This window comes from Panthera leo, chromosome B2, assembly GCF_018350215.1.
Source record: "Panthera leo isolate Ple1 chromosome B2, P.leo_Ple1_pat1.1, whole genome shotgun sequence".
In the NCBI taxonomy this organism is placed as follows: Eukaryota; Metazoa; Chordata; class Mammalia; order Carnivora; family Felidae; genus Panthera; species Panthera leo.
In genome coordinates, this window is record NC_056683.1 from 106,181,638 (window position 1) to 106,193,735 (window position 12,098).

The following is a 12,098-nucleotide window of genomic DNA, read 5'->3' on the forward strand; positions in this document are numbered from 1 at the left end:
TGTTCCGCCATCTCTCATCTTTCAAAACATAGACAAGAAGGAAGTGGCGGGACAATGGCAAGAGGTGTAGGCTTGCATTGCTCTTTCTTTCTGGGGAACCAGGAGATGGCATACCAACCACTGAAACTTGGGGACTGGAGAGGCAAGGAGACATCAGGCCAGGGGGTCAGGGTCCTCCCAGAGCATCCCTGCACTCCTTGGGAAGTCACCCAAGAGTGCCAAGCTCTGATCACTGTGTTTGGTGGAAAGCTCACAGCGTCTTATTAAAGAGACCGAAATCCAAGACCGTCTTCATTCCCCACCATCTATCAAAGCACTCCTCTTCCTCCCCCGTCTCCACATCAGCAATTTCCCTCTTGCCGTCTCTTGGGTAGCTCATATGGTTGACGTTTTATCAAAGTAAAGACATGTTTTTTCTATGGAGCAAGTGGGATAATAAATGTATTTTATATTTTCTGCACTCAGAAAATTTTTAAAAAACAGATTCTGTTATTTTCTTATAACACTTGCAAGATACAGAGAGTAATTCAAAGCAAGAAGACCACAGTTGTTGTTGTTTGTTTTATTTCTTTGTTTTACTCTACTCAACAGAAAGACTGGGTCTGGTTATGTAATCAGTAAATTCCAGTAACATATACGACCTCACAGAGCTCAAATGTCCTGTGGAGCAGGTGTGTTCAAATCACCGTCAGAAATCTAATAAATGACTTCAACATTCCCTTTATCCCATTTGCCATATTGTGTTAAAAGATGTGTGAACAAATACAAGATGATGTGAAAGTCGAACGTTAAAGGAAAGAAAAAGTGTGCTGTGGGTCAGCCAGCTCAGGTCTGTGGTGTGCAGGGGGCTTCTTCACTGCCCTTGTGGGTGATGCTTGTTTTGGTTTGGGTTTTGGTTTTCTTCTGGAGGCCAAAACAAAGATTTGACCTTTTCCTGAAGATGGAGTAATGGGACCACAGAGCAGGAAGGACTTTAAAGGTAATTAAGAGCGCACCCTTTTAACTGAGGTTGAGTCAGGGGCCTGGGGAGGTGAGGCCACTCGACAAGTCTCATGGCTGCCTGTGGGGGCTGGGGGTTGAGGGGTGGGTACTGATGTGCACTATTTGAGCAAGCCCTCCCTGCCTGATGCCCTTTCCAGACTTAGCCTGATGCATATGTTTTAAGAAGCCATCTTTGAGAATTAAAAATAATGTGTTAAAAATCTAGTATATTCAAAGGAAAGTGAATCAGAACATCAGGCGGGTAATGAGATAAAAGTATACAGCACACGCACACACATGCACACATGTGTATATCACATCTAAACATACCATATCTAACCATATATCATGTACACCATGTATATATCATATATGTATTGTATATACATTGAGATGCTTATTAGAATCAGATAGGATGCTCCATCAAAGCCCTATTTTCTCTTCATAATAATTAAAGAATATAGATTACTGGTAGGTACTCAGAATTTAAAGTCAGACAGCATGTGTCCCAAGGCCAAGTTACCCTACCTCCGTATGCTGGTTTTTCCTGTTTATTCACAGATCTGTCTGTTTCTTACCCTTACTCTGCTCTATAATGATTCATGCAAACTGTACTTTCCAGGCTGTCTTATTAAGTGATTTCCAACTAGATTTGGCCAACTGGAAGCAGTAGGAGACTGGAGGGTGGAAGGAAGGAAGGAAGAAACCAGGGGGTGTCTCCCTGTTTCTCGCTGTTTGGGGTCAGGTCTCCAGAAACGGCTGAGTGCCCTCTGTGATTATATCTTTGCTAGGTTTTCCTACCTTCTGACCCCTAGCAGCATAGCCTCCTCCCTGGATCTCTCCAACTCCAGGAGTGTGGATAACTTACTGTTATTGCTAACCTCCGGGGTGCCTCATCATCCCTATGTGCCCTATTACCCATTCAAGCACCTTTGTGACTTGTGCCCCCAATTAAATTTCCTTTATTGAACCAGTCGTATGGACTGTGTTTCTGAACTGATACATTCTGTTAGCCCATTTCCTTGCCTATAAAGAGGGTAACAATAGAAATGGTGTTCTACAGTTGTAGATACTAATAATGTGTATAAAGTAGCACATAGAGGGGCGCCTGGGTGGCTCAGTCGGTTAAGCGGCCAACTTCGGCTCAGGTCATGATCTCACAGCCTGTGAGTTCGAGCCCCGCGTCGGGCTCTGTGCTGACAGCTCAGAGCCTGGAGCCTGTTTCGGATTCTGTGTCTCCCTCCCTCTGACCCTCCCCCATTCATGCTCTGTCTCTCTCTGTCTCAAAAATAAATAAACGTTACAAAAAAAAATTTAGAGTAGCATATAGCAAGCATGCAATCAGTATTGGCTGATAGCAGTATTCTAACTTCTTTAACTTAAATCTCTAATGCATGAGGACAAGAGCTACCAAATGCTGTCTTTTTTGAGAGAGAAAGCATTTCAAATAAGAAATAGTTATACACATACCTTGTCTATAAATGTAGCTGTTGCAGCCGGTATGTAGCTGTCAATCAAAAGATTAATCAGTTCATCTTTTTTTTTTTATCACATTGATTGATTGTTTGAAAACCCTGCATGGACAGCACGTTGGGTCTCCAGATGCACTGCTAGCACGTAATAACTAGCTAATGTCCATCTGAGAACAACACACCTGCATTCCGACCTTAATAATGTGTTCATTCGGCTGACTATGCTTTGCTCACAAAACAGGATGCTCGCACACGAAAACATTGGTTGACCTAGCTAAGTGGTTAACTGTGATGGTGTATATATTCCATTCCTGTATCCCTAAATTTAATTTATGCAGCTTTTAAAAATAGGTTTAGAATGTTTAAGCTTGAAGCGCCCTGACACAGCCTGATGAGTAGAGCAAAACTCTGCTATGTATGTATGTATGTATGTATGTATGTATGTGTTTTCCTACTTTCCGTGGCTCTGCCAGTTGTATGGCCCTCTCTTCTCTGAGCCTGCCAATTATACATCCAGCTCCCGACTGGACAGATGCTCTTGGATGATGCATCAGCATCTAAAACTAACGTGTTCAGAACGGAGCTTTTTATTTCCCCTGAAAACGTGCCCTCTCTCAGTTCTCTTCATTTCGGTAAATGGCGCCATAATTCACCCAGTTTCTAAATTAACCAGAACCCATGAGAACCCGTGGGTATCCATGATGCCCTCCTTTCTCTCTACCCACATCCGGTCTGTCACCAGGGCTTGTCGAGTTCCCTACACACCCAGCCACATCCCTTCTTCTCCACTGCCATCCTGAGCAAAGCGACCAGTATCTCCTGCCTGGATTAAGACACTGCACTTCTTGCTAGTCTGCCATGCTTTCTCCATCCAGTCCCTTCTCTACATAGCAGCCAGAGCTATCTTTTAAAGATGTAGATCGGGTGTTGGCCACCTGCTACCAACTCCTCAATGGCTTCCTATTAACAACTAGAATAGGATGTCAATTTCTTTCTGAGACCTACAAGGCCGTGCATAATCCATCCTTTGCCTAATTTTCCACCCTCATTCCTTCCTTCTGCCCCATTCTGTTCATCCTGCACAAATGTTCTGGCCCTGGCAGCTCCTGGAACACATCAGGCTCTGTCACTGGGGTCCTTCATTTGCAGATCTCCCTACCTGAAATGTTCTTGTCCTGGATCTTCCCATGGCCATCTCTTTTTAGTCCTTGAGCATTCAAGGTAAATGTTACTTGCACAAAGAAGCCTCAGCCAGTCAACCTTCCTAAAGCAAGCCCCCTGCCATTACCTATAAGGAACCATTTTCTTCCTTCTTAGCACCAAAGCAACTCTAAACTTCTCACCTATTCTGTTTTCCACTACTTTTCTAGCCAAAGGCAGAGTAGGTAGTCAGTGAATACGTGGTTGAATAATTGAGTGAATATAAAACATCAGATCCCACATGTGAGAGTCTACAGTGTGCCAGGTAAGGTGATGGAAGGGTAGGATTCTGGAACTTTCTAATTCAATCATATTTAATCTAAATCAGTGAGATGGTAAAAAAAAAAAAAAAAAAAAAAAAAGACTGGTGCCTGGACTATGTTCTGATCAAGTTTGACTACTTTTAGTGGATTTTTAGTGGATTAACTTAAGGATATATCTTGTTCCGAGTCTTTTAATCTCAGATTCCTTCAAGAAATGCTGAGATAATTTATGTCTTTCCATGTATTGATCATAGGTTATTTAGTATTGCACTTTTAGTAACTTGGTTTAAAGCAGGATGAATTATTAGTAGCATGAAACCCAATTACAGGAAAAGTGACCGTTTTTAGGGAATTAAAACTTCTGATGGTGAGTCAAAAGCTATCTGATATTACTATGTCTGAATATCTGCAAGAGGACGTGTACTTTGTTGAACTAGGAAAGTGGTTATTCTAGTGTCCTCTTAGGGCATTTCCACCACACTAGAGGGGGCTGTTGTACTGAGTTTGCTTACTTAATGTTCAAAATAATCTTTTTATATAGATTTGATGTGGCTTTCTTTAAACTGAGAATCAGAAATATATAGGATGATGATTCCTTAAATACTTTTCATATAAGAAAACCAAATTTCTCTTCAGAGGAATCACCAGTCTTCATAGGCAAAGGGACTAGGTGCCCAGTACCTACAAAATCCTCCCGAATTCATAGAATTCAGATGAAGCATTTGTCCCATGGCCTCACCAAACACTTCATCAAGAATTCCTTTGGACAGGTCGGATACTTTTATTTTAGTAAAATGCCCAAAGGTCCACTGAATTATATTACTTGTGTTTATTCTATGCTTTATTCTTTCAGGGTAGAGAAATGAGCATTATTTTTGTACATTTGTATTGTATCACCATCTAGGAAAAGGTGAACCAAATTCTAGATTTAGCCATAAACTCTTGATTCAGACTCAACAAAATCGTGTAGTTATGGAATCAGTACTAACAAGTGTTTATCTAGTTATAATGAGAGACAATTTTAGAGAATGGGGGGGGGGGGGGCTGACCATATAGCATTTAAGGACTTTCTTTTATCTTTCTGTTTTATTTTTTTTCTTTTTAAAAAAACTTTTCTAATGTTTATTTTATTTTTGAGAAAGAAGGAGAGAGAGACAGAGTGTGAGTGGGGGAGGTGCGGAGAGGGAGAGAGGGAGACACAGAATCCAAAGCAGGCTCCAGGCTCTGAGCTGTCAACACAGAGCCTGACGCAGGGCTTGAACTCACAGACCGCAAGACCATGACCTGAGCCGAAGTCGAATGTTTAACTGACTGAGCCACACCAGGCGCCCCTTATCTTTCTGTTTTAAAAAACAATGAAGTGAAGCATTTACCTAACTACTTCTAAAATAGCAGAGCCCATATGTGAGAACCCACCGTATGCGAGGAAGGGTGATGGGGAAGTAGGACTGAGCAGGATTCACAGATCTAGAAGAAATTCACAGATCATGGTGTGCTCAGAGAATGAAGTGGTCTGCCCCAGGTCACACAGGATTCCAGTTCAGTACTCTTAGTCCCCCTGTCTGTGATACGTAAGCCCTTCCATTTTGAGGACTGTATACTTCATCATTGTGAGCGATACAGGAACCAAGTAATTTTGCAAACAAAAAAGAGATTTAAAAAAATGTTGTAGAAGACATAGACAGGAAACGTTAAGTACAGCACCATCGGAAACAGAATTCAGAAGCCTTGACCCCACATTCCGACGCTAGCCACTAAGAGGCACTCCTTCCCAGAAGAAGCAAAATATCAGTTATGGGATGCGAAGCAGCAAGTTCGTTTTCCACACGACGATTTTTTACGTTTTATTTTATGTTTTAGCTATATGTTACCCAGTAATAAAGTCAGTTCGTACGGTGAAGAAAAACACCCTGTGTGAGTGATCAGTAGTATGCACCGGCCCCCTTGGTCCACGCACTGTGGGTACTCAGAGGCCCCAAGAGACTGTCACATCCCCTCTCTTTCCTCTCCTCGCAGGACTGCTCTACGTTGGCTTTAGCGCCTGCATGTTCGGTCTGTATAGCTTCATGCCGGTCGTCATAAAGAAAACCAGTGCCACTTCCGTCAACCTCTCCCTGCTCACGGCAGATTTGTACAGTCTGTTCTGCGGATTGTTTCTCTTCCACTACAAGGTGAGTAGAGTCAGTGCTCCTCTGTGAAGACAACACTTGGTGGGACATAACCCATATAGGTGGGAATGCCCTGCTGTGGAACGCCCCGGTGTTGTGTAGGGAAGCAGGAGTGCAACTTCGTGTGCTAACCCCCCAGATACTCACCTTTCTACCAGGAGCCAGAGGCACCATTTTGTCACAAGAGACCAGTAACCACAGGCACTTGATGGTGAAAGATAAGAAACTGCCATGGAGGGAAGGGCTTTTGGAAAATGCAGGACAGTTTTTCTGACACCGTTCAACCCAGAAGCTACTCTTCTTCTAGCCTAAAGCTAGTAAGATTTGTACAGTTCCCAAACTATAACCACACAGTGGATTCTACCAAAGGCACTGGCAGGGTATGTTCTTATTGGAGAAAAGATAACAGTTCCCGCAATTTCTGTTTTGCAGATATTTTCATAGCAAGCTTGAGTGGAAAATGCTAATGCACTTGAAATATTGCTTCTTTACTGAAAGATTAGGGCTTGGACTAAATGAATGCAAAGAGATCTTTTGAAGCATTTGCAGTTAGTATATCAGCCCGAAGTAAAGAAGAAAGTATTCAGTCCAAACATGGCAGTCTTTTCAAATCCCAGATGACCAACCTGCTCACCCACAGCAGACAGGACTAATCAATTATGGGTCAGTGGAGTCAGATTCTATCTTTTAAACACTGCACTCACTTCAGACATTAACAGTTGATTGGGTCAGTGGGGACTCTGAACAGGGTGCAAAAGGACCAGTATGAAATATCCAGACAAACAAGACCAAACTAGGGCAGGCAAAAGAAGAGGCAGAAGAAAGAGATAATATACTCTGGCCGCTTCTAGTCAAGCGCCTCAGCAGTGATATTACAGCTAACATCGCTAGCACATGGGTGTGGCCCACTGATGGGCCATGTTGGTGGGCAGGGCATCTACAACCAGGTCAAACCATGTTTGGAGGTTCCCTAAGAAAGGCTAAGCTGGCAAGAGTATGAGATGACCATCTTGAGATGACGCTGGTCCCCAGCGTCCCATATGGCCATGTTCCTGAAAGTCTCCTATCACCAGGGAGACTGGCTAACAATGCAGCTGAAGTGAATAATCAGAAATATTACTGGATGAGCCAAAGTCATAGCCAAGAAACAGACTAAGAAGGGCAGACGCGGGTGGAAAAAAGATTACAAACAAGGTTAGCCGAGAGGACCAGAAGCAGATCTGAAAGACAAGAGGTAGAGAAAATGGCCATGGCAGAAGACAGGGAAAGGGCTGCATCCCTGTTTCATAAGGAGCCCTGTGCCCAGTGTGGTGGCAAAAAAAATGACAGCCTTTATACATTGTTTGTAATTTGTTTTGTCTAGAAGGTACAATCTCTGTTTCCTGAGCACACACTGGTCCTCATGGGGGTAACAGTAAAAGTCACAGCATATTCCTCCATTTCTCCCAGTCACAGTGTTGGGACGAGCAGTTCTCCTGAGATGCCCCCTCCACCACACCCAATTATTTTCCAGAGCCCTGGGGATCACCTAGCCACGGTCTTACCTGTTCAGCACAGTGGCCACCATTCTTCTTCTCTCCTCTGCTGTTAGGCATCCACAGCTAGTGCCTTCCCAAGTGCACTCTATCTTCCTCTCCCAGCATGTGTGTTGCTTCTTACTTGGGATGAGGAAGTTTGCTGGAGAGGAAGCCATGTAGTAAGCCTTCATCATGCCATCAGAAGGGAGGCTGTGTTAGCTGAAAATTGAATTCTTGTGTTCACCAATTTGGAGGTGTGGTGGATGTTTTTATTTCTCAAAGCAATGTTTCACCATGTACATATATTTTGTTACTGTTTAACAGATACATTTCTTTCCCACGATTGGTTCAACACAATAGGTGTTTTCTCTGGTTAAAATTGATCCCTATTGTCTTTTTTTTTTAAATTAAGCTTCCAGGGCACCTGGGTGGCTCAGTCAGTTGAGCATCCAACTTCAGCTCAGGTCATGATCTCGCAGTTTATGAGTTCGAGCCCCGCGTCGGGCACTGTGCTGACAGCTCAGATCCTGGAGCTGCTTCAGATCCTGTGTCTCCCTCTCTCTCTGCCCTTCCTCTACTCATGCTCTGTCTCTCTTTCTTTCTTTCTCTCTCTCTCTCTTTCAATAAATCTCTCTCTCTCTTTCAATAAATAAATAAATAAACATTAAAAATTTTTTAATTAGACTTTCACGATAATAATAGATTCACATGAAGTTTTAGAAATAATACAGAGAGATCCCCATTTCCCCTTCACCTAGTTTTCCCCATTGGTAACATCTCACAAAGCTGTAGCACAATATCCGAATATTAACACTGATGCATCAGCATACAGAACATTTTCATCCCCACAAGGGTGCTCATGTTACCCTTCACAAGCATGCCTACTTGCTTCTCCCCCACCCTTCAGAATGCTGCAAAACTTTGTGTTTATTCTCCATTTCTCTAAATTTGTCACTTCAAGGATGGTATGTAAATGGAATTAACCAGTAAGTAACCTTTTGGGTTTGACTTTTTTCACTCAGCATAATTCTCTAGAGATTCATCCAGATTGTTTCATATGTCAGTAGTCCATTCCTTTTTATTTCTGAGCACTTTTCCATGAGATAGATGTACCATGATTTATTTAACCATTCCCTCGGTGAAGGACATCTGGGTTTTTTTCTATTTAGGGCTATTATAAATAAAGCCGCTCTGAACATTCATATACAGATTCTCATGTGAACAGTTTTCATTGCTCTGCAATAAACAGCCAAGAGTCCTAGTTCAAGGCATATGGTCATAACATGTTTAATTTTATAAGATACTGCCAAACTGTTTTCCAGAGTGGTCTATTGTCTTTTATTACGAATACATGTTCATTGTGAGAAAGTTAAAAAAATACAGATAAATGCAATTACAAATTAATACAACTTTATAGTATATATGTTTTTATAGTATATATGTACTTTATAGTTCATTTGTATTTCAATAAAATACGTTTTTATTTAATATGAAAAATATTTTATAAATTACATTTTTATTAAATGTAATTTATTAAATAAAATAAAATTTAATAAAATTTAATAAAAAACTACTTTGTTACATGCTTTATGTAAACTCAGCATGTATATATCCCCTTGTCATTCAATATCTATACATAATATGTATGTGAGTCTGAATGGGTGGTTCTCAACTCTGTCTATGCATTACAATCACTTGGAGAGAATATAAAACATAGTCATGCCCAGGTCCCACTCCAGAGAGTCTGATACTGTTTGGTCAGGAATGGGGCCTTTTCGAAGCTCTACAGGGGATTCATCACTTATCCTAATACACAACCAGAGTTGAGAATCACTCACAAGATTCTTTTAATGGATATATAGTATCCCATGTAACAGTTTTAGGTACCCAGGTTGTCTCGACCATGGCACTATTGACATGTTAGACCAGGAGATTCTTTGCTGGGCTAAGGGGGTGTGTCATGTGCATTATAGGATGTTTAATGGCGTCTCTGGTCTTTGCCCACTCAATGTCAATAGCGTCCCCCTGATAGTGGCAATCAAAAATGTCTCCATATGTTTATTGAGAACCATTGATTTAACAATCCTTAATTATTGAATTCGGGTGATACCTCTTTTGGGCTAATATAAATAATTTGGGGACTGAGCGTATACTAAATTTTTGCTCACATTGAATGTTTCAGTGTTCTTCTTTTTTTAAATCATTTTAAAATAAGTCTTATAATTGGTCCGTTTCATTTCTCTTTTGAAACAGAGATCTTTAAAATAGTTTGAGAATCCTATTGACCAATCAGGAGCCCTGCAAAGAGGCAGTATTTGCAAAGCCCTGTTATTATGGTAACCAATATTACAACACAGACAATGCTCTAGTTCTCCTTCCCCTTCACTTGTATTGTACCTACAGTTGACTCCACACCTCTGAGTTCTTGAATAAATACTGCCTTGTACTGTTCTTTCCTTGTTTTATGAATGGAGTTTAATATCTGCAAAGAAATAAGTTGAATACTCAATTTAAATCTAGAAATAAAAACCTTTCCTTCTCCCCTTTTCTAAAAGAATCTCCCAAGCAGTGCTTGAATTTGCAGTCAAATAGACATTGTTTGGAAAATTCAGGACTTTTTCTCCCTGGCCCAGCTTGCCTGCCTCTGAAATTGGCCTTGGGTTTCCCCAGATGGGAGGCTTTCTAGAGCTAGGGAGAAGGGTGGGTCTGAATGGCTTGTCGGTTTCCCACTAGAGCCGGATGGGCCATCTCAGAAAATTGATTTTTAAATAATGCTTATTGGTGGTACTTTTATCATCGTAAGCAATTTATGGTTAATGCAAAAATCTTGGCAAATTTTGCAAAGTTCAAAAATGGTGATGTCATGTGATGGGTCATATTTCTGTGTGTGTGTGTGTGTGTGTGTGTGTGTGTGTGTTTAATTGAGTTATTTGGTTTTTTATCATTGATTATAATATTTCTTTATATATGCTGGGTAGTATATACACTTGTCAGATACATGATTTGTAAATATTTTCTCCCACTCTGTAGTTGTCTCTTCATTGTCTTGTTAGTGTACCTAGAATCATAAAAAGTTTAGTTTTGATGAAGTGCAATTTATCGATCTGGTTATACTTTTAAAAACATGAAAGGAACCAAGTCAATCCCACCATGGACCCCAGGCCACAAGTCTTCCCTGAGGGTCCCCAACAGTGCTCTTCTCCAGGGCTGCTCAGTTATGATTGCCAGTTGCCTCAAATCCCCTGTTCTGAGGGGATGGATGAAAGTCAGCCTAAGGAAGAGAAAATTCAGCTCAGGTGAGGGTGACTTCTAACTCTATAAAGAGTGTCGTGGGGAAGAGAGTTTAAGCCAGTAACCCTCAACCTTGGCTGCACATTGGAATCATCTAAAGAGTTTTAAAAATACTGATGCTTGGGTCCCCCCTCCCACTGATCCTGATTTATACAGTCTGCAGTACAGCCTGGGTATTAGATTTTTGAAGGCTCCCTAGATGATCCTCTGATGCAGCCAGAATCGAGAGCCCAGTACTTCAGACTGACTTTATGTGGCTGCAGCCATTGGAACTAGGACCAAAGGGCAAAGATGATAAGATTATAGCTAAATAAAAAGAATCTTGTTAGCAATTAGCCATCTGAAAGTGGAAGGGACTGGCTTGGGAGTTACTTTCACTGGAGGAAGCCAGACACGACTGTGAGAGGGACAATGTGGAGGGGCCTCCCACTTCAGTACTGGCGATTGACCAGTGCCTTCCAAGATCTCACTTGGTTTCACTATAGTCTGCACTTACAGTTTATTCCCTCACTTAATCATGATGTCTTTAAATAACCTTCTGGTCTGGTTATAAATATCTGCAAGTTGCAAGGGGGCGGGGGGCTATTTGCTCACAGATGTTGCTTACCCAGGCAGAACTAAATGATTAAATGAACCACTCCTGCCCAACATTGATTATTTGCTTTTTCTTGCTTTCCACCTTTGGAAGAAATTCATTCCCTTCCCCACCCGTCAGTACACAGTCTGTACCTTCTCCCCCTCTTGTGCTGACTGCCATGCTGACTGGGCAATAAAGCCCCATGTCCCAGGGAAGCAAATGACCTAATTCTGAATTAGACTACCTGCATGGTATAGTGCTCTTGCAAACCCTAATTTTACAAGACTTTTGAGAAGTGGTTATATGTGTCTCTTCTTTGTTATCTGACAACATTATTGAATCCAGAACACTAAATCTATAGCAATCCATGGAAAGTACAGAAAATGAGCTTTATTGGGCCTCAGAGACCCCCATCACCAAACCCAGAAAGAGATGTACAATTTGATGGTGTGTTGGCTTTTAAGGGTTAGAGCTTGATCAGTTATGAATTCTATCCCCTTATACTTATTGTACAAACAGGACAGTTTTGAAATGGAAAGGATTAGATTTCTATGGCTGCTCTAACAAATTACCACATAGTGACTTAAACCAACACAGATTTATTATCTTACAGCATTGGAGGTCAGAAG

At 41.5% G+C, this 12,098-nt stretch overlaps 1 protein-coding gene across 4 annotated transcripts in view; it reads left to right on the forward strand.

Annotated features, from left to right (window-relative positions):
• Positions 1 to 12,098, forward strand: part of SLC35F1 (solute carrier family 35 member F1) — a 443,643-nt gene that overhangs the window by 404,795 nt on the left and 26,750 nt on the right. For all 4 annotated transcript variants that reach the window (XM_042939699.1, XM_042939697.1, XM_042939698.1 and 1 more), the window contains exon 7: positions 5,933 to 6,087. In XM_042939699.1, the coding sequence (XP_042795633.1) occupies positions 5,933 to 6,087 (155 nt within the window). The remainder of the gene's footprint in view (positions 1 to 5,932; positions 6,088 to 12,098) is intronic.